This window comes from Mycteria americana, chromosome 1 (assembly GCF_035582795.1).
Source record: "Mycteria americana isolate JAX WOST 10 ecotype Jacksonville Zoo and Gardens chromosome 1, USCA_MyAme_1.0, whole genome shotgun sequence".
In the NCBI taxonomy this organism is placed as follows: Eukaryota; Metazoa; Chordata; class Aves; order Ciconiiformes; family Ciconiidae; genus Mycteria; species Mycteria americana.
Genome location: NC_134365.1, coordinates 155,641,598 through 155,665,277, shown reverse-complemented (window position 1 = coordinate 155,665,277; position 23,680 = coordinate 155,641,598). Strand labels below are relative to the sequence as shown.

At 38.2% G+C, this 23,680-nt stretch overlaps 1 protein-coding gene across 3 annotated transcripts in view; it reads left to right on the top strand.

Annotated features, from left to right (window-relative positions):
- ATP11A (ATPase phospholipid transporting 11A) overlaps positions 1 to 15,377 on the top strand; it is a 132,752-nt gene extending 117,375 nt beyond the window's left edge. For 2 of the 3 annotated variants that reach the window (XM_075525632.1, XM_075525625.1), the window contains 4 exons: positions 1,349 to 1,414; positions 1,741 to 1,844; positions 3,683 to 3,848; positions 11,143 to 15,377. In XM_075525632.1, the coding sequence (XP_075381747.1) occupies positions 1,349 to 1,414; positions 1,741 to 1,844; positions 3,683 to 3,848; positions 11,143 to 11,400 (594 nt within the window). In that variant the 3' untranslated portion in view covers positions 11,401 to 15,377. Of the gene's footprint in view, positions 1 to 1,348; positions 1,415 to 1,740; positions 1,845 to 3,682; positions 3,849 to 8,588; positions 8,694 to 11,142 lie in introns of all 3 variants that reach the window. The other variant, XM_075525641.1, reaches the window with a different exon arrangement.
- Positions 15,378 to 23,680: the final 8,303 nt, after the last annotated feature.

Genomic DNA, 23,680 nt, shown 5'->3' with positions numbered 1-23,680 from the left:
TCCAAATGAGAATGCTGTCCAAGTCAAGTGTCAAATGCCTTCCTAAATTCAAAATAGATTGCATTAACAACTCCTCCTTAACAACTCATTAATCTGTTGCTCCCATACTGTTGGCTGCTCCTTTCCTTCCCAAGCTTTGCTGTTAAAGTGCAAGGAGCAAGTTTTGCTCATGAAGACTAATATCCAGAGTATCGAATACTTCAGCATTTTCTTTAACGCCTTCCACTAGGTTGTCTTATCACTCCATCGGTGGGCTTACATTTTCCCTTTGAAACCAGGATACCTGCAAATATCCTTTTTGTCACCCTCAACACCCCTCACTAATCTTAGTTTGAGCTGGGCTTTGTCTGTGTCATTGTGTTCCTCTGTACCCAAGTAATGCTTTTATGCTACCTGTTTGCTGACTGCCCATATTGTCATCTCTTGTATGCTCCCATTTTGCCTTTTTGTTCGTTGAGAAACGTCTTGCTTGGTCAACTGGGTCTTCTGCTGAAATTTCATGTCTTCCTGCAGAAGAGACTTCATGAGATGTCAGCAGTTTTCTCTTTCAAAATCATTCATCTCTCTTGGGCACCCTTCTCTTTCATGGGTGCAATGCTCTGAATAAAACAAGTCTCTTCTCTTAAAATAGAATTTCCTAACTCTGTTGCTTACTTTCCCAGCATCTCTCTGGATCCTACACTTGGTCATCTCATAGCTGCTGCAGTCCAAGCAATCCTCTGTGACCATACTCACCACCAGTTCTTCCGTCCATCAGCATTAATGATGTTTTCTGCCCACTCAAAATGCTAAAGTGTTTTTCTTTCATTATGCAGATGAGGAGAAAATCAACCACAATCCAAAAGTGTTTTATCTTAAAATGTATGCAGAATATTTATGTACTTACATGGCTTTGATGGTTATCACATCCTTTCTTGTGCTGTTACTTGTCTGTATAACATGCTCTTGAACCTCCAAGAAACTGTGGGACACCAAGGACAGCAGAGAAGAGAGATCAGAGGAAAGATGACATACAAAAAGATCGATGAAATTATTGCAGTTTGTTTGTAAATCTCAGTGATTTGTTAACTGTGCTACACTTCATTTTGATTAAGAAACATACCTGTGAACTTTAGGTTGAGTGCATTGATACGGGGTTTTTCCTGTCTGTATGAAATCTGAGGTGTGTACACACAAGGGCAAGAAATCAAAGCAATTTGCACTAGATAGATCACGTAAGAATTCAGTATTGTTGCTTAAGTGTCAGTTCCTGATACAAAGCAATACATAGCTTTAAGAGGTTTATTCTGGACAATTCACAAAGTAGTGGACGATATTACCTATAACTGCTTTGGACCATTTTTTATAGATGTTTGGAAACTGGACCTTTGGAACACTGGTGTTTACTGTGCTTGTATTCACGGTTACATTGAAGGTAAGGTATGCTGTATTTTATCCATTGAAACTTTCTTAGAGCTTGTTTTCTAAGTGCTGCTTACTTATATGGGTTTCTCTCTATGACCACACATTGTCGTATTAGTTTAAATTAGTTTAAATACAGATTTAAATTAGTTTAAATACAGATTTTGCTATCTGTGCCTTCTTAACAGTGCTTAAAATTGAAAAACATTTTTTAGCTAATTCTGTGTAGAATCCTTCCCTTTTTTCAAAGGGTCTCATTTTATTTCATCTCCTGCTGAGTATTCTGTTGCTGCTAGATAGTAATAACACCATATAATCTCGTTTGGTTTTTTTTTCCAGCTTGCACTAGATACACACTATTGGACGTGGATAAATCATTTCATGATCTGGGGATCACTGGTATTCTACATTATCTTTTCTCTGCTCTGGGGAGGAATTATTTGGTATGAACCCTAATATAAATTGCATCACAAATATTATTTCAGAAACCGTTGTTATAAAGTTGTTATATATTTCACTTTTTTGTCCCAAACAGAATTAAATTTAGCTTTTATGTATTGCAGAACTCCCAGTAGCAGTCACATTTTAAATGCATCAGTAATGGTAATTACAGAATGCTCGGCTCTTCTTTCACTGAATGGCTGCTAAAATATTCTTAGAGAAGAATATCAGACCTGAGGCTGCCACTGGGGCTATCTCAGTAGTATCAGTCAAAAGCAGTCCAAGGGTTGGTTCAAGTAGCTGAGGCTGTCTGAGGCAAAATGTCACAGAGTAGGTCACGTCTATGCAGTTTGGGGCTAGCCACCCATCTGCTAGGCTTGTCTTGGAGAGAACTAGCTTTAGCAGTCTAAACTAGGGCCAGGGAGTGGAACTAACATTGAAGCTGTGTGGATGATCAGGAGTCCTGTCTCTGAGCTCGTTATTTGCCCCTTATTTAGCAAAGTAGATGTACTGTAGATGTCCGAGTGCCTACTTGTTCTACTGTTGATAAGAAGCTTTTTAAGAATTAGTATAACTCTTGTACATAGCTGATTGAAAGTAGCATTTGGGGTTTTTTTCCTATTAAAAAATTCTGTGTACTTGAAACTGAAATTTTTGGGAAGGAGATCAAGTTGAAACAGGTTCAAGTTCTTGCTATGCCCGATTGCCATCAGGAACTTGAAGTTGCATTTCTCACCTGTAGAGTGCCCAGTTACAAGGTTATCTTTTCTAACCTCTTCTGCTGGAACTGTTCTACTTTGTATACATAAGTAAACATTTTGAGAGAAAGTAGAGCCTAACTGTTGCATGGTGATCAAGGTGCCATTTAACTTGGAGTAAGGATTTGTATTTCAGTGTGTCCTTTGCAAATGAGTAACCACCTATCAACTCCTTGGATATTCAGTAGCCTTCTCTTTTTTTCAGTGAGATCTCAGTTTCTTCAGCATCAGAATTAAAACAGTTTGCAGAAGTCACATTTTTCCTGCTAATATTTTCCAGCCAGCCTTGCTGTGCATTAAAGGTGTGACTATTTACGTGCAGCAATGTATTTTAACTTGATTACCTTTTTAGATTGCAAAGATTTCTATCAAATTTTGGAAACTAGCAGAAAACTGCCCTACTGGTAAGAGGGCTTTACACTACAGTGTTGCTACAACCTGTCCATTGATCTTTGCTCTCAGTAAACATGGTCTCTGGTTTCCATTACCACACAGTGACATTTTAATGACCAGACAACTACCATGGAGATACAGCGAAACATGGAAGTGAAAGCGGGGCAAATAAAAGCATGGTGAATAGGTTAGGGAGCATAACATGAAACCATCAGAGAAGCTTAGGGGAGCTTGAGAGATATGAAGAAAGGTGTGCTCAACGAGCCTTACTTACAAAGTACTATGTACTTTGAGGATACATACAAACAAGTGCACAATGGGAAAGAGGAAGAAAGTAATAGGTGGGACACTGAGAAGAAAGGTGGAAAATATCTGGGGCAAGATAAGGAGTAGGTGGAAGAGCATAACAGGATAAGAATGTAACTTATTTTAGCTTTGCAAGGGAGAGGCAGCTTGGGAGGGAGGACAGCATGGTATTTCCTACAGCATGGAAGACAAGAGTAAGGCAGTTCTCTCTAGTCAGTGAATGTTAGGATCTCCTTTTGAGAAAACTGGGATGGATGAACTCCCACAAACTGGGTAGTTGAACGTGCAATAATTTCATCAGTGTTGTAATTTTTATATTTAACACTGCCAGTTTTTCTTTTGTGTGTTGACGTGTAATATCTATTTAATCTTTTTCCTACTAGGCCTTTTCTCAATTATCAGAGGATGTATTATGTGTTCATGCAAATGCTGTCTAGTGGTCCTGCATGGCTGGGTATAATTCTGCTCATAACTGTCAGCCTTCTTCCAGATGTTCTCAAGAAGGTCTTATGCAGACAGTTGTGGCCTACAGCAACAGAAAGAATCCAGGTAACAATATTTTTCATTGTGGAACTAGTTTTTTGTATCATAAATTTCTAATAATTAGACCCTTTTCAAGCGTAGAGACAAGACTAGAACAGAGGTTCCCCATCTGTGGCGTATATCACTGGTTGTATACCAGCTACTTCTGAGCAGTATGGTGAAAGAAGCTGCCTATTATTTACATGGTGGTATTTACCTGAACCCTGGGGCAACGTCTGTGCCTCCCTACCAGCAACCACAGGGAAATCAGCTGATGAGGATGGTGGGAGACAGGTATATAGCTCAACGTGATTGCTTACTTGAGGAGATAAGAAGGGTAAGGGGATTGGGATCTTGGTGAGGGTAGGTAAGGAGGCACTTACATCGGCCTGGACAGCAGTTGTTCCTGCTGTTGTGGAGTATTCAGAGGCACTGCCCACACCTCTGAATTGAAGTAATTATCTGTTGTACCAAGTCATTCTGCTGCATAAATGAGGCTCTAATGTGGATGTTTTAGCATTTACCGTGCAAACTGAGCGTAGTTATCTAAAATGGAAAACCAGCTAAAATAAGCTAAATTCAAAATAAGACCGGTAGGAAGGGAGCATGTGATTTTATTGAAATCCCCTTTAAAGTAGGGATTGGCACAAGCAGTTGCAATCCTATACCAAGGGACTCTGCAACTGCATGTGTGTTTATTATTTATTGAATAAATCTAGAATTTATACACTTAAAATAAATGTGATGAATATATAGTATGTTGGTAAGGACTATGTAGTAAATTCATGCCAACATTTATATTGCATGATCTTCCTTAGCAAACTATTTTGTACTGATGCTGTGCCTGCTACAAAAACACGTGTATTAAAACTTATTCATATTCTATTAACAATTTTTTCCTCTTTTATGTTTTGAGTTACATTTTACCTGTTTTGATACATTATCTCTACATAAATGTGCCTTGCTGTGCCAATGGGAAGAGTATTTTAAAATCTATTGTCACCTCTCTTCTGATAAGCCCAAAAGGAGAAACTATTGTGTAAATAAAGACTTGCTCTGATGAGGCTGAAAGGGAAGTCAGGTTCTGTGGGACGCATGGTACTATTCTGGGGCCAACAAACCAACCCCAATAGAAAATTTTACCTGTATTTTTGACCCCAACAAACTTTCCTATATTATATATGTTAGAAGGCGAAGGACCATAGAGGTGTTGAACCTGAAACTTAATGCTACTGCCCTTTTTAGCCCATTGACCGCCACTCTTAGGTTAAAATAATGAGTTACCAGTGACTGTGCGTGTAGCGATTAGTTAGTATTTTGATGTTTATTTGAGAAGATACTTTGCATTAAGAGGAAAAGGAATAAAGGAACTTTACTTCCCAGGAAAGTAAAATTTCCCCTTTGGCAAAGGTAAAAAATTCTTCTCTCATACCTGCAAAGTAAAACCCCTTGCCATTGTTTTGTATTCCTTGAATGTACAGTTGTGAAAATGCCCCGCTTCAGGAGGATGGGAAAGGATAAAGAATAGCAGAAAAACATTCCCGGGCAGATCAGCATTTAACATCTTTCTATTTTGATGTCTTTAGATATGTCTCTGCCATATATGCTACTTGTGGAAGAAGTTGATCTCGGTCTAGGTTCTGCATGCTTAATTTAAGAGTCTAAAGAGTGAGAATGAGGGTGGGTTAATGCAAAGAAACAAGCTAGCAAACAAAAGCCCCCAAAAAACATATTAGCACATTTCTTATAGACATTGCATGTTAGTGCTGGAAAATGAATCAGTTGTAAAGCAGACTTTGGGCCTAACACTGGCAATATTCATTTTTTAATATTTAGTAGAAAATTTTTGACTTTTAACCAGATATATCCCTTGTGTTTCTTCTTCCCTCTCTGTTTCTTCCTGTCTTCCAATCCGCTTTGTCTAAATAACTGCTACCTTGCTTTAAACATAAATGATGTGCACGGTTACTTCCTACAATCTTCTGGGGAAATCAGACTAAACATCAGTGCCTTTCTGTTGAGCAGTCCACCATCTTTATGCTTTCTCAGACTTCAAGCAGTCTAAGTTTCTAATGGAACAAAAGGTGACTTTTTTCTGCCTTTCTGCATGCTTGGCCATTTCATTCAAAGGACAGTAAAAAGTTTATCATCAGAAGTTATTTACCATACTCATTATCTCCATTCCTGACTCACGTCAACTATATTTTGAAGAAGAATACTTTTTAGTATAGTTTTTTCCTTCTTCTGTTTGTTTATCTCAAAGACTGTGTGAATTGTTGTCACAATCTGTCACTATCACTATCATTTTTGTCACTGTTATTACTGAATTTTACATAATGTTTCTGCCTCAAGAATCTAGGATTCTTAGATCCTCATTTTAATCATTCGTCTATCTGTAGGTGAATGTGTGTCATGCTTGCGTTGTACCTGAGTAAATGGAATAGTTGCCACAGAAAGAAGTGATAATTCTGATTATGCTGATGTTACTAGTGTAATACAGAAAACGTGGTACTGGAAGCCATTTAGGCAATCTTTGGAATATATTAATATACCTGCTCTACTGTGATAGAAGAAAATCCAACTTTTTTATTAATGAGTTATTTCCAGCATGCATTTTGAAACTGAGCTCTCTTTATATTCCATCTTATGAAATTCTGTGCTCTTTCTAGAAAGAAAACCAATCAAGATCCAGAAGTATATGACATTTAATTGAATATAAAAGTAGAAGAAATGCTAGTAAATTTTGGCTTCCCTACAGTCTGCAAGAAAACTCCTTTTGACTTAATATTACGAGACTGTTGGTTTCCATTGCAGATTTTATATCTTTATTTCTTAACTGGTTAAGATAGAAAATACATTTCCTCTTTCTTTGCCCCTTCAAGAAGGTACAGTCAATAAAATTGACTGTAATTATGTAAGTCACAGGGAAAATACACAAAGTTTTTTTCACTATTGAAAATTCTGGCTAAAATTGGCTTTTAAGTGCCTTAGGGTTGGTTTGAACTGAGTTTTTAACCAATTATTTTTAAACTTACTGCATAACAATAAGCTATATTACTTTCTTTGTAATAAAAGGGCTTCTGGAACAGTTGAAAAGATTAACATAGGACTAGCAGCCACCTCCCAGGTGACTAAATTAGTTCTTCTCAGGCAGTAAGATTGCATAAAGCCTTTGAAGCAATTCTTATGCTTCTAAATTTTTCAATTATTTGAGTCACTCCAGTTTGTGGTGGGTGATTGTTTACCATCATTATCATTCAGAGGTTTTTAAACATTCCAGATCTAGCTCTGAGGTTTTTTGAGAGCACTTTTCAGTTATATATATATATATATACACACACACACATATATATATGTATGTATGTGTGTATACACATACATATATGTACATACAAGTATATGTGTATATATATGTGCATGTACATTTATATATATATACACACATGCATATAAACTGTTGTCTTTCTTGGGCTAAAACATTAATTCTGCAAAAGCTTTGGAGGAATCTGTTGTCTTTTGGTACTTTCGGGCAAAATCTGCTCATGTCTCATACATGTCCCAGTGACTTTTTGGCTCAATGAAGCAAGCTGAATTTTGTGCTTTAACTGGAAATTGTGCAGCTGTGAGGTTTCTTTCAGCTTTACTTTTAAAAAGCAGTTGGGTGTTTTTTAAATATATCAATTCTACATATAATTGATTATATTTCCTTTTTCTTTATTCTTCTTTCATTAATAGCAGAAGCTCGGCAGCTCTGTTAAGGAAAATAGAAATTAGCTTTAAATTATCCTCTTTTCATTTTTATAATTGTCACTTCGATTGACAGTGTTTCAGCAATCCCAAATATTTTGTAGCTGAAATGCCAGGTGTTTTGATTCTGAGCTGTAAATAACTTCTGTGCTTTCATCCCTTTTTAAGATATATTTTTCTTTTTCTCTTTGCTTCTGACTGATGGTTTTTTACTTCACTTTCACTTCAGTCACAAGATTGGCCTGTCAGCCTCGTTACGAGATCTCTACCCTTTGCTGCGCTTGGGGAAACCCAAAGTGGTACTCTTGCCTGGGGGAGCCTCTGTGGGGATTCGTCATTCTTCTGCTCCTCAATGGGCTTAGCTGCTGTTGAACAACTGCACAGGGCTCTTAGAAAACCGGTCCCCAGCAAACTGTTGCCTTTGTCATGTGTTGGGCTCCTCTTCTATGGAAAACAAAGAAATGGATCTTGCTGTCGCAATATTTGCATCCCATGGAAGAAGTTACCTTGGTAACTCCCCTGCCCTCTCTCCCCATGGCGTAATGACTAAGCTGTAAGTCAGCCTTCGTTACCACTGGCCCCACCGCCTCCGTTTGTAGCACTCCCTTCAGTGTACCAGTTGTTCTGGGGAGTAGTGAAGCGGGACGTCTGCTCCTTCATTTGGCCTCGTCGTATCACGGGGACCTCTCCCATTCAGTACAGGTTATTGTCAGAGGGGCAGGACACACAGCCCATAGTACTTAGCCATGGTACAGTTTAAGTGCTTTTGAGAGTAATTAGGTATTTTTAACCGAGTTTGAAATGGAATTAAAAAACATCCTCAGAGTGGCTGAAAGGATTAAGCTCAGGATCAAGAAACAGAAACCTTGTTTTACAGTGGATAACCTTTCCTTTTTAAATCTATCAGAAAATCCGTCACTTTTACAGGACTTTGCTACAATAGTTACATTTGTACCAAATTCATTCACATTTCCATCTTGTATTCAGCAAGAGTCTCACTGTTTTTCCTCATCCTTGCAGAAGAGTATGAGACATAAAACAGCCCTAAATGCACTGGCGAACAGCGATGGGCCACTTCTTGAAGGAAATCTTTCAGCTTCCGAGCCATAATTAGATCAAAGCTAGGTAACAGTACTGTATGTGTTGCCAGTTTGAATTAATTTCTATTGGTGAACTGTGCTATTTACAAATCAACTGTTTCCTCCAGAGTTTTTGATGTACTGTATCAATATTGATACAAAATCATTGTTTTACTTGGAAAGCCTAGTTTTTGCAAGAGATGTTCCATGCCACAGGTAAGATCTTTTTGTCTCAGACACTTACATAAGGCAAAACAATGAATCAATATACCCATATTAAAGCCCTATAAATACATTGTGTTATGTATAGGTGTTGTGTGACACGTCTTCCATAAGAACTGCAGTCGTTATTGCAGAGTGTACTCACACCGTGGTGTAGAATACATAAAGTCACAAGTAATTCTCACACATTAGTGGTTTGTCCATAATCTCTCATGCTCTTGAATACATATATAGACCAAATGCAGACAGTAAAACAGGAAGATAACCACACAAATGGAAGTGAGTTACTTGTGAATAGGAACCTTGGGTCAGGAGACTGGGGCTGTATGGCTGACAGTATTTAGGATAGTAATGTGTTCTGTATAGACCAGTGCACCGCTATATCACTGCCTCAGATCAAGAGAGAAGCGTGGTAGTCTTGCCAAATACCTGAGACAGCAGCATGAGTGGTGAGCTCCTAAATCCTCAAAACATTAGGGCAGCAGAATGAAGTTCTCTGCTTTACATCATCTCCTTGCCATCCCTCTAACATGTGTAAGTAAGAAGGCACACTTTTTACTCAGATACATTCCCACTTGGCTGCTGTGTCTGCTCCAGTCCCTTCATGCTCTCCTGACCCCAGAAGCAGCACATGAGGAACTAAGTGAAGGTGCAAAGTACCAATATGTGAAGAGGACAAATGCAATGTAATGTGCTGGTGTGGGCTGTAGGGCTTAAAGGTAGTTGAGGGGTGCTTTTGGTTTACTTTTAATGACTGCTAGACTAGTAGTAGTAGAAAACCCCAGCTTTCTTGAGTAGCTTCAGGCATGGCAGATGGAAAGTGCTTGCCTTGGAGCTATGTGCAGAAAAAAAATTATCTTATTTTTGGAAATATGTATGGTAACTGAAATACTTCACTTTCTAGCTGGCAGAATAGGAAAAAGTTACCGTACAGTGTATGACTACTCCCTCTGACATTGCCAAAACAAAGCCTGCTGATCTGTTACCTGATTGTCTACATTTTCCTGTATTAATGTTGGTATTTGGTCTATATGTGTGTTTAAAAGAATCCAGGCCTCCCTGTTAGTGAGCAGTTTGGTATAGTTTGCTGACTTTTCCAAGAGTAACTGTTGTAAGAGAGCTTTCCAATTGCTCTTGATTATGCAAGAGTAGTGTTTCAAGCTTGTGATTGGCGTTAAAAGTGTGATATTAAATCTCAAACTTTTATAAGCTACATCATTAATATTTATTTTGCCATTTCATCCCTTTTGCTACTGTGTTATGTTAACAGGGAAGGAGGAAGGGGATGATTAAGAATAAAGGATTAATTGGCTTATATAGTATTCATGGAGAGAGTGATTTATAACATTGATTTGAATCATGCTTATAATGTATTTATATCTTAAATACTGTCAGATAACCTCCATACCTCTATACCTGGAAATTATATGTGCATTTAGTGAGTAGATAAACTCATTGGGGAAAGTGCTGTGCTTCTTTTTTTTCTTTTAGTTTGTCCACATCTTCCAGGGTCTTGTCATGCCACCTCGGTGTTACTGTAGTCCTGAGTATTTCCTGAGTGGAAGTGCCAATTCTGCCAGAGTGTGGAGTGATTATGTGGTACAGATAAATTTTAATGGACAATTAGACCAAGATAGTATTGTGATGTGTAGCATAAATTGCCTGTCTAGATGCTATACATGTAACCTAAGCAAGTCCAAAATCAGATACTGCTTAGAAGTACAAAGCAAGTGCATTAAACCTCTGGAACTTTCATCTATTAGCACAAACCGACTGTAAAGAATTCCCTCTCTTTGGAAGTACAGGGCGAAGTATGTGGCGAAGTACAGGGAAGTACAGGGCGAAGTATTGAATCTGTTCTGTTTTAAAAATTCCCTGTAAGAAATTCTGACTAAAAAAGCTCAGAGATAAAAAGAAGTGCCCGGAGAGATTGCAAAATGAAATATAAACCTGATTTAAAACAATTCAACTTGAAAGCAGTCCTCTGTGTCCTCATCTGTTCTCTAAAGAGCCCACTGTCAGGTTTAGAGATTGTATGTAAAATTATGCTTGGTTCTGTAGGTCTTAATATAAAACTAATCACGTTGAAAGTGGCTGATTGCTCAACAACATGAGGGGTTATACCTTTACATAAAACAAATAGCCAGAGTGGTGATCTAGTGAAAGGCATTATCATGTGAAGGGCACAATGGCCCTATGAAAGAACACAAGTGTAGACTTTTAGCTCTGAAATAATCTATTTACTGTGTATTTGGGTTTTTTCCTTCTAACAGAATGCATCGAGGCACTGTCGGGAGCACGTCTCGGAATTCACACCTCTTGCCTGTCTGAAAAGCCCAAGATACAGGAGCAGTGACTGCAGCAATTCCCCAGCAAGAAGGTCTAATTCTCATTCTAAAAAAATGATGTTTACGCACTGGAGAGGCGTTGATTATTCAGTACTTCCATCTGTCTTTGGCTATTCAAATAAGCATTGCCGTTCCAGTGCAGGCTACCGCTACAGTGGGTCAGGTTTGGAAACATCTGTATGACAGAACACCAAGTCAAGCCTTTAAAAACTGTGGTTTTGTTTATTTCTTTTTTCAGGAAACAAACACGTCACAGAAATATATTAAACTATATGTGGCTTTTGCTGTCTGAGGTAATGTTCAGACAAACAGGATCAAGAGCTAGAAGTATGAACCCTTCCAGGCCAATAGGCCTCTTTTTATGTTTTGGACTACGGGAGCAATGAACAATCTGCACAGTCTGGTACTGTGAGACTGGTAGCACTAAAAATTCTCTTCATCCTGTGTCAAGACTTTTGTGCATTTACTGCTTCTGTCATCTTTAGTCATTTTCTTTGTTACTTGAAGTGTATCGTTTCAGTCAGTGACCTACATTTTGAGATCAACAGTTTTAATTTTCAGCCAGAAGCAATGACCTCAGTTATCTCCAATGAAAGTCTCCTAAAGCATATTTAACAAGTGCTGTTTCTGATTTTCCTCTGTCCTTTTTCTTTCTTTGCTCTTTCTGTAGAACAAACTGGTGTTTCCTCTGTGCAAATCTGCTTTCAAGAAACACTCTCTAACATTCACTTCCTTGTAAGTGGCCAAATCAGGGCTATGTCTGGTTTTCAGTTGGTTTTCCCCCATAGAAAGATAGGCAAAACAATCCTTGTGTAGAGTATGTACACACTATATGAAGTCAAGTTGGCTGTTAAATAGGTTAAATCAGCAATGTTGAAATCTACTGAAAACCGGAACGTAAGCATTTTGCCTAAAAGGTCTTTGTGAATTTGTCAAAGATGCAGGTTACCCGGTGTTCCCACTTCTGTCCCCGTGACTGTAAGATACGCATAGCAGAAAGCATTATATATTAAGCTTTTTTTGACACTGTTTTTTCCTTAAAAGAAGAAAGGCTGTTTTTCCAAATAAGCATCTCTTACTATCTGGATTCATCCTCTTAATTTTGATTTTTTTCTTGTGTGTATGGTTAAATACTGGCTAATCGGCTTGGTAGATGTATTACAAAGCGCACAACTGTTAACTTTTGCAAGCAAACCACGAGGTGGCACACAGCTGTTTACTAACAGTTGAATCATAGTTGCGATATAGAAACTAGTTTGACTGCAAGGATTCAGTTTGAATTACTTTAAGAATGACAGCCAACTTGCACTTCTGTTTTCTCTGCTACATTTTACGTTACCTTGCACTAATTCAACTATTAGCTGTGTCCTTGTCTTGTTTCTTTAGTCCAGTGTTTTATTTTGGGGTGCAAAAATATCTGAAGGAGTAATCTGATTTCAGTCAATTTCAGCCTGGTGGTTAGAACTGGTTAATAACCATAGTCATTAAATACCTCTGGGAGGACATTAGCTAAAAATTTATTTCAATGTGAAAGCAAAATATTTGGAATCAGAGCTGCAACCTTTATTGGAAGACTTGGCCAAGACATTGTTAGTTGGCTTTCGAATTGACTAGGGTGGCAGAGAAAAACCATTTCCCTTTTTGTGTTTAAAAAAAAAAAGAGAGGCAAAATAGTTTACTTAATAATTTACTTTTTAATAAAAGAAAAATCAACTTACTAGGAAATGTTCCTCACAATATTCCAAATGATTTTCCCATGAAACAAGCATTGAAATATTATTATAATGCCCTGGGACAAGCAGAGATTGTAAAGTGAGTTGTGAAATTTTCAGTATACCAAAGATAAGAGAATTTTAAAAAGTCTAATGGTGAGCACCACAGATGAAAGTATTTTTACCATTTAACATGTAGCATTTTTAAGTTTCAAAGAATGATGTCCTCATAGCAGTAACAGTTTGAAATACATACATACATACATGTGTGGGTGTGGGTGTGTGTACATATTCTTGCCATTGCAGACTTGAATGTTGGTCAGTTAGAACTGTCCCCTACATAAAACACTGGTGTATATATTTTTAAAAAGTTAATATGGGTATAAATTTTATACCAGTAGCAGTGACAAATTTCTTGTGTGTAGTTAACAAATTATTTGTAATGTATTTTTTAGAAATCTTAAAATTGCCTTTGCACTGAAATATTTTTCATACTGTAGCTATTTATAAATCTGTTTTACGCATACATTTGTTAACACACCATTTCTATTTTTTTTAAGTATATGTTTTGAAGGCTTTTTTTATACCTATGAGTTTTGGCCACTTAAATTTATCTTAGAGTGGAGTTGTGGCTGAATGTTAAAGTTCTAATGAATGTCAAATTAGAAATATAGGTCTATTGCTCCGTCAGTCTCACCCAAACTATTGACATTTCGTTGGTATTTGTGATAGCGGCGATTAGAGCGCTGTACTTTCAGTGCTAGACTATTACTGCTAGCTTTTTTACTCTATAAAGCCTCCTGCTTTTTTACTTTTCTGAGTTCCATCTTTTAGCCTTAAATAACGAGATTTTTGCTTGATGTTTTTGAAAATGCTGCATTCCTTTTCTGCCTACTAACAAAGCAGTTCATTGCAGACTTCATGTCGCCCAGCACTTAGAAATTATTGACAACATTACTCAGGCTGAAACACCTCTATACATGCTTGGGAAATTTTAGTTAAACATGTCATTTTTTGGAGGAGAAAGAATGCTTGAATTTAAGTGGAAGTTTCTGCTTTGATTTAGCAATACTTTTACCTTTAAAAGTTGGTACTGTTTGTTTGTTTGTTCAAATAGACCGTTTAATGGAAAAAGCATGTAACATCAACTCGGTTTCACTTGATGTGCTTTTGCTTCAGGCCCTGTCACTATTGCCATGCAAACTTAGTCCACTGCAGCAGGTGTTAACTTGGAGTTTCACTGTAAATGGATCAGACAATACAAAGATGAAAAAGTAGAAGTTAGATCAAAATTAATTAGAGTGTTTTATTATGGATGGGATGCTGAAAAGAGACAGATTTTTATGTATTTAAAAAAAAGAATTAAAGGGGGAAAGTATAAAAATCTATATAACTTCCTAACTTGCCTTGTTTAAATTCTTGCAGCTTTAACAGCATAGTGTCTCCATAACTGCTTCTATAAATGTCTTGAAACTGGTAAGCGCTAACCAAATGTATGTGAAGACTTAGAAAGTATTTCAAGCTTTTCGGCCGCTGAAGTTCATATATTCCTGCAGTGGCTTGTGGCAAAAGATCTATTTTGTTTTACCATGTACAATAATTGTTTGTTCAGCCACTTAATGTAAAAGCTTACCGTTTACTTTCTTGCTTGCATTAGCCCGTTTGTCTTGACCCAGCTGGCTTGCAAATACAAAAGGAAAAAATAGCTTAATTGAGCAACTGCACTACTTTTCTTTTGGAAGTCAGTGGGTTCATTGTGCTCATGCTACTGTCTCTGTTAAAAAAGCTTTAATGGAAATTTGTGAAAGTATTATGAAAGTGAAGAAGTATGTGATTCTACTTTGCAGAATAATCTAAAAATCAGTTGATATAGCTTTAATTTTTTACCTTATGAAAATTCACAGAATTTCAATCTGCGTTGTCTCTGACTTAAATTCTGTGCTATGTACACATTGCATTCTAAATGTCCTTTCATGATCTAATGTAAAGTAGAATCTGCGAAAGTTGCTGTATGGGGGCTGGGGGGTAGTTACCTGTGCATTAAAGATGTCTGTAGTCATCAGCACCAAATACTGACACTTATTTTTAATTGTACAATTATAGGTGCATTTATTTGAAAATAAATCAGCCTTCAAATCTAATGCTTAGATTATCCTATACCACTTCATTTACTTGATTTGAAGAGACAGTGTGTGAATACATTACTGTAAAATTTCTTTTCAGTGCTATTTTTAACTTTTATTTCTGTAGATAACCAAATATAACTTGTTTATATTCAGTCACATTTTGGATCCTTATGGACAATATATAAGCAGGAGACATGAATCTGCTTGCAATAAATAGAAACATTCAAGACTGGTTTAAGTTTGCTCACGAGTAATTAAAATAATTCTAGTATGAATATGAGATGGTTTCATATTAGTCTGTAATAAAATGTAAGTAGATAACAGAAAATGGAATGAGTCTGTGATTCTGTTATTGAACATGCTTGTAGTCACATTTATTTTCAGACAGTATATGTAGCCAGCTAAAAAAGCAAGCTAACAAAAAGGGAAGTTCAGAGAAAGCTGGAACATGAGCGGTGGGGGGGGGGGGATTTGTTGCAAAGCTAATAGAAACTGGTACTGGTCCAGGAGAGCCTTGTTCGTCCTGCGCGATTGACTGAGTGCTAAAGTTCTTTCCAAACTGAACTTGTAAGCTACACATGAGAAGATCTGGATTTCCTTACGGTTCTGCTGCGCGGGGTAGCCAGAGCTATTTCTCCTTTCTTTTGCAATGTTGGCAATTTAAAGAAACGGAATTAAAAGCGAAAACCATGTGCTTTGCCATCTGAGTTGGTAGCAGCGTTCACAGATTCCTACAAAAGAGGCTGAGTGCACAGAAATACCATCGTTTTCTTTCGTTTGGTGGTACAATATTATGGGACTTTCTGTAGTTTCACAACCGTTACAGACTATACAGTACATGGACGCAGTCAGACTGAAGGGATCCTAGACAGCCTCCACAAAGCAAGTCAGAGCGTTAGGTTAGGTGCCGTCCTCTTCCACTCTGAGGCTACGTAGAATGCTTAGGCGCCTTGTTTGTATATTGATTTCGCACTTCCCATAATACAGATTTTAGAGTAATGGGTTTGTATTTATAAGAACTTTTTATCCAAACAATACAAGTGTATTGTACCCATCTTCCTTTTGTACAGCAAGAAACTTTGTGTTTCTACTGAATGAGCTTCTGGAGAAGGTAGTTTAAGGGGAAGAGGTAAATATGGAAGATTTTTTGCCCTTTCTTCATGTAATGAAGAAAAAATGCACAAATTGCAATTAGAAATATTAAATTGAAACTGTTTTTGAAAAAAATAATGTGATGATGCATCTGGATTTCAGGAGGAACACAGTAGCAAGAGGAACAAATTACCTCATAAATAAGTAGACAACTTTTTATTTTGCATGTAAAAATATGTTTCTGTATTTAAAGGAAAAAAGGATAGAAAGTCAGTGGTTTCTGAACAGTATTCTAAATTGAATACCTTATGTTTTCCTTTAGCTCCTTAAATTATCCTCTTTTAGTAAGTTACATTGTAGAATTAATTGGAAACTGTTTCTTATATTCTACAATGAGACTGCATTTTTTTCTGTAATATATGCAATACTGCTGTACAAAATCTTTCCTGAAGGTTGTTTTGATATGAAGTGAGATAGGTTGGAGACAGACTGAAGTTTCTTGGGTTTGTTTTCTGCATATCCTGATTTCCTCAGGTGATACTCTACCGGAATTTAAAAATAGTATTTGACCATTCTAGTAAGCCTTTGTGTGTTTCCATTACACGTACTCACAGGTCTTTTCATCTTAATTTCATTTACATGCTAAAGCAAAAATCATGGGCATTCAAAGGCTTTATTTATACTGTGAAGTGATAGGACAGGGATAAAAACAAATATAGCCATTAACTCATTTCATTATACACAGTGGTTTATCCCCTAGTGTCCCCCATATAGGTTTAGGTGTGTTTATTGGAAAATTACAGTGTGTGATCAGCTCTTTTTTAACTGGTGAGTCTGCAGTAAATTAACAGCAGTGACTCTTAATAATTTAAGTGTTTGTTTTCCATTTAAAGGAGACAAACAGGAGTAGTATTCAATTTTAAACCACCAAAAGGTTTGTTGTTGTTTTCCGTTACTCATTTTGGTTAAGAAATCTCATGGTGCATTAAGCTTTTAAAAATACATATGATGCAGTGTCCCACTAGGTTCAGAGACTCCCTATTCAGATTGTATCAGGAAGAACTGTTAACATCCAGTCTCCTTATTTACTGTGGGAAAAAGTGATATGCTTCTTGTTCCTAACAGGGAAAGCAATATTAATAGTTGTTCAAAAAGCACATCAACATTTACCTTGATTTTAAACGTATTTTTGTAAAGATGCTTCACACTGAAATGTTAACCAAGTTTGAAAGCTAGATCTTGCAATCTAATAAACACTGAGCTTTCGAAAAGAAGGAAAACAAATCCTGGTTCAAGACCATCAAGTGGTATGTCGACTTTTATTTCAGAAAATACTTCCAACCAAGTAGCTAGCCTAAGAGAGTATTCTTCTAGGATATGCTGAGCAACTTGCTTCTAAGATGACTATAAACTGCTTGGCTGGAGAAAGTTGTCAATATTAATTAGGTTGAAGTCTAATTGTTTATTCCCAGCTATGAAGACATAACGTGTTCCCTTTTATTCTTATAAAATTATAGTCCAGAAGGAAAGAGCTCACCTCAGGCACAAGACCAGAAAGCTTAACACTAATGCAGGGATACAGCTCGGTAATGGCTGGGATTCACTTGGCTTTTAAGTGAGTCTTCTTAGAAAGTCCAAATTACGTCTTAGTTTAGCCCAAAAGGAGTGTTTGTGCATCATTGTGCTGAAAGGAAGTGGTCCAGATAGAAAAAAGCTGAAGATCCTTCATTATAGATTGTACTGCAGCATGAGTGGCTTCTCTCCCTCCTCTCGGATAAGGCCCACAGCAGGTGATTTGGAATCCAGCTTCCTTGGAGGCCCTGGACTTCCGCATGCTTACGGGAAATGCCCAGCTGCCTGATACCCTCTAACCTCACTAGGTGCTTAGTAGAGCAGCTGCACAGAAAGTGAACTTGCATTCATTGTAGTGCACGCCCAGAACAACATTTCTACCATTAACAGGTTTGAGTCCAAGATGATCTTATTCCTAGGTAGTGCTGGTCTATGTATAATATAGTAGGTGCTTACTGCAAATACTTACAGCTGTTGGAGATAATTCTGGGACTTCGTTTAAAATCTACTTTTTCAGGAGGTGTAAGTTTACGTATTTGTTCTCAGCCTAGAAACAAGAGATTTTATTTTTCTCAACAAGTATTCTATTCAGTTACTTGTGTTTTCCGTTCTGAAAACAGCAAAACAAGGAAACAAAAATCCACAGCATTACCACTTTACACTAAAATGAGAGTAAAGCTGATCATCTTCACCCCCTGCTCTGCCACATTGCTCATTGTCCTAAAATTATCTTGGTCTTCTAGTTTCGCGTCATATCAGGAACTTCTACTAGCAGCTAAAATGCACTGTACAACCATAAGGTAAACCTTTGGAGAACATTTTTCTTAAAATGAGATTTTACTCCTAAAGCTGATTTAGTTGAAATCTTTGTTATTGTACACAATTTACAGTCTTTTGCTGCCATCTGCACAGAAAAGTTGAATTCATGGTATTGCAGCAAAGAGCTTTTAATATGCAGCAGTTACGAAGATTCTGTAAATCATAGTACCAGTGCTGGCTAAGTCAGCTGATCTAAATTTACTAAGTTCCACTACAGCCATTTCAAGAGTACTGAGGTCTTCTTTTCTTTTTGAGGTCTCTGATCTCTTTCCTACTACAGAATCATACAGAATATCCTGAGTCATATCTCAGAATATCTACTCTGATCTCCTTCCTTCTATAGAATCATAAAATATCCCGAGTTGGAAGGGACCCACAAGGATCACAGAGTCTGACTCCTGACTCCACCCAGGGCAACCTAAAAGTTAAACCATAGATCTAAGAGTGTTGTCCAAATGCTTCTTGAATGCCAAGAAGCCTGGGGCCATGACCACTTCCCTGAGGAGCTTGTTCCAGTGCTTGACCAACCTTTCCATGAAGAACTTTTTTCTAATGTCCAATCTGAACTTCCCCTGATGCAGCTTTAAGCCGTTCCCTCACGTCCTATCATCAGACACCAGAGAGAAGAGATTGGCACCTCCCTGTCTACTCCCCCTCATGAGGTAGGTGTAGACAGCAATGAGGTCACCCCTCAGGCTCCTCTTCTCTAAGCTGAACAAACCAAGTATCCTCAGATGGCCCTTGTAAGTCATGCTCTTTAGTCTTCTCACCATCTTTGTTGCCTTCCTTTGGACACGTTCTAACATTTTCACATCCTTCTTATATTGTGAGGCCCAAAACTGTGCACAGTACTCGAGGGGAGGCCACACCAATGCTGCACTATATGCAGTCTGATGTGCTGACTGAGGGATAACAAAGAGTTTGAAGGCATTTGGAGAATAGCAACTGCTTTGACCAGCCAGCAGGAGGAAGCTAAAGAAGAGTGAACATACACAGTCAGATGGGCGCACACATTTGGTTAAGTAAAAAAATGTGCACATGCAAAAAAACCCTAACCTGTGTGTAACTTAGAATTGTCCATTCTAAGAGTTTGACTAGGGCTTCAAACTTTAATGCCTGCTCAACTCTCGTTCTCCCTAGAAGAAACAAATGGCATACCTATGTTTACATCTCCCCTTTCTTGCCTCTTTTCTAGTACCTGACATGCTGGGGTACCTCCCTTCCCCCCAAAAGTCTGTTTTAGCACTCCATGCTTCATTCTGAAAGAAGGAAACCATTCCCTCCACGTTTGAGCAAAGCATAGTCCCATACGTGGTAACAAGAAAGATCTCTCTTTTTCATGCTGTCTCAGAGGAGCATTCAGCAGGCAAACCAGCAGATCTGAAGCAATATGGTCGCCGCCACAGTGGTTACTGCCTCGGTTACTACCCAAGTGGTTACTACCCAAGAAATATTTGAACACGTGCACGCAAACACCACAAACCGCCCCCCACCCACCCCCCAGTGTGAATTTCAGGTGGGAGATAATCTCTCTCTTACCCTCCTCCTGCATACACTTCTGTGGCTTTTCCCCAGTCTCTTTCTAAGCAAATTAAGACTCAAAATAAGCTCATCCATCCTTTTCTCTGCTAAAATTGTGCATGTTTTGGAAATTAACCCTCTCCTGACTGAGTCCATTTATGCTAGTTGCTCGAAAAGGATACATGGTCTCATGGGGCTTTTTCAAATATTTTTTTTCTTATAAAAATGTCTTATTTGAAGGTATTGGAAAAAAGGAATTTTTAATGCACTGAGTTTATTGCAAACTACCTGTGTCCTACAATTTTGGCTTGAGTGACACATTACCTGACCACTCATACGTTTGATGGTCTCCAGGGAGAATTTTTTTTTAAGAGTGATAGGATTTATAAGACAAGAGAAAAGGACCATTTTCATATATACGCAAAGATTTTAAGGTAACATAGAAAGGGAATGGCTATTTAAATTCTAACCCTCCCCCCAAAGGAAATTCTTATCCATATCTGAAAGATACATTTCCCTCACACTGATCTGGCTCTGCATCAATCATGATTATATCCTTCAACTAACTTTGGGCAATATGCCACTATCCTGAGGCCATGAATCTTTCCATCGTAGCCTAGCTGAATAATACTCATGCACTCAGCTTCAGCATCTTAGATTTCCAGATGTAGTTCATGAGAACCATCTGCCAACTCTCTATTTCCAAATATGTATGAACACTGAAATACAGAAAATTGAGAGATTATCTTAATTTCACTGGCAACTAATCTGCTCATTCGAGAAGTCTCCACCCTTACCCATTGTTTAAGAGCTGTTGCTATTTTAGAACAGTAAATAATTGGTTTCTAGAAGACACTCATGTTTTTCATAAGGTTAATATCCAACCAACCTATTAACTTTTTAACCGCTTCAGTTTATGAAGATTTACGTTCCCCTGACTTTTCCCAGAGGTGCACACTTAACTATTCTGATTTATCATAATTAATTTTATATCCAGGTATTGAGCCAAGACACTATGTTTGGAATCCTCCTGATTTAAGGAACAAAGCCCAGACCACTGCTGCCAGGCACTATACTATAGAACCTATGATACTCTTGTCTGTCTTCTCATCACCTATGTTAAAATATGTTGGCTTGGGAGTTAGGAAAGTATTATAGTAGCATAAAAATAAATTTCACTGATACACAGTAGAGTTCAGTCACCTTCTCACATGGATTGACCTGTCAATCTGATGACTGTCCATTTTGCACATTTGCCTGCAACTCATCTTTTACATTACTGTTTCACAGGCGTTTCATCTTACTGCCATGTTACACCACTCTTCTAATAGGGTTTGTGGGTTGCAAATCCATTTATTCTCTACCACCACACTGGATGTAGTCAAAACTAACATGCTCTGCCTTACTAATATTTTTGAAGAAAGTCCGTATTTTTGTCCAGTCCCAAACACTTTCTTTCCTTGAGTATTAGTCTTCACCATTACGATGGTGCACTGTTTAGCCATTTCACAGTGCACAGTCCAAAACTCTGATCTGCAGTTTGGGTTTCCTGCAGAACAGACAGCAGCACATTATGACTTTGAAATCCCTTCCTTACATACTGCAGACTAAAGCACGCCTTGTTTCTAGTCCCAGGAACTTTTCCACTCTCCTCTCCCTCTCTGTCTCCTCTCTGCATAAGCCAAGGCAGGAATTAAGTGGGAGCTGAATATTTGAACAACTCAACATCAAAATATGATCCAAGAAGCCAAGCTTGAGGTTCAGGTTCTGGCACTTACAGATGTGTGCGTACAATGCAGGTGCCTAAACTCCCATTACAGCCAGTAGAAGATTCTCTGTTGGATGGTACACTTGAGAATAAGAACAACAAATAGTACCAACAACATACTTTTAATCATGACATTCAGCCCAAGCCCTTTGCTATGTATTGTATTTGTCAGACATTAAAAATGTATTTACTGTCTAACGGTACCAAATATAAGCACAGTGAATGCCATTAACTATTTCAGTTCTTTTTTAAACTCTTGGGAAAGCCAAGAAAAAAATCAACTAGGAGGGAAAGAAAACATACATGGCAAAGGATGTTTTGCATCCACGTCCAGGAAAAAGACGACAAAATATTCCCGGTGCCTTCTGTCACTATGACAACATAGACACAGAGACACGCAAAATTCAAAACGTGAATAGTGAAGGTAGAATTTGGGGCTCTTGCACAAGCCATTAGCAGGATGGAATTACAGCCTCATCCTCCCACCTGACTTTTATTGCTTGTGGCCGTGTCCCCAATACACAGATTATGACTAATCTTATTTAGCTGACAAGGTCTGGACCTTGCAGGCTGAAGCTGTGGGGTTTTGTAGGACCTAAGCATCTTTAGAGTCCCAAGTCTCTAACCAGGGAATCTTCCTCCTTCCATTTAGATGTATTCCACACTCAGGGTTACAGGCAGATCTCCCAGTCCTCCCAACACCTTTAATGGCTGTGGGACTGCTAACGAGAGGCCTGGCCTGACTCTTATAACCCTGAAAGGAAGGAAGGGAGGAGAGGAAAGAGAATCACATGCTCCACACATCACATATGCTTTACAGGCACCAGAAGTTGGAAGAGTCTGATTCTGTGCCAGCCACTGGGGAAAACAACAGGACAGATTTTCCATGACCACTTCCAGCACAAATTTGCTAGAAATCTCACATATTTGCTAAATCAACGCACAGGGAGATGCTTGCCCTGTGGATTTCCCCATGCCTGTAGGAAACTGCCTTCTGTCTTGTGACAGGCCTTTGAGACTGTGTTGCTCAGGGAGAGCCATACCCAGCTCTTCCAGGCCCTTTCTGGAAGCTCTGCCATGCAGGGTAGCTATGGCAAACAGCAGCTGCACAAACACTGCCTGCTTTGTGCTGCTAGCACTTTCCACGCAGTGTTGGTTTGATTAGAATGAAAAAGCACAGAAAAGCCCTTTCTGGATTTCAGAAGAGTTTGGAGGTTTTAACCTGCCCTTTTAGAGCAATATAAATGAAGAATCTTCCTCCACATTAGCTACAGTTTCCCTTAGTCCCTGTTCCTAGAGATTTCCTAGTACCTTCCAATAGCAAGGTCCCACCAAAGGATTCCCCTTTATCAGCTGATTCCCTGGAAATAATTTTCTTCCTGGTTTATTCATTCCTCTTACATTTTACAAGACTGGAGTGTATCTTCACTTTTGTTACAGTGACTAGCTCAGGGAATCATGGCAATAAATGGTAGAAGACTTACAATGAATGACTTCACCTCCAGAACCCCGTGTGTCCTCACACAGGTTGTGACAATGCTTAAGAAGTCTCCCATTCTACCATCTGGTTTTTAAAGCCCAAGCCTGTACACTGCTTTTTGATCAAAATGAGTTCAAGAAGGGCATCAAAGAGCAGTTGGTGTGCACATTTCTTTTTCCTTGTAGCTAATTAGCTTTCTTCCTAGTCAATGCACATATTTGAGTGTCTTGTCTATTTGATTCCTCCCCAAGCCAGTTCCTTTTGACGCAATCTCATTAGTTATGGCAATCATCCTGTGTTTCATCAAGAACTCTGGTGGGCACGAAAGGATCATTCAGCCATAACAAGGTGAATCTTCAGAAGTGCCTTTTTG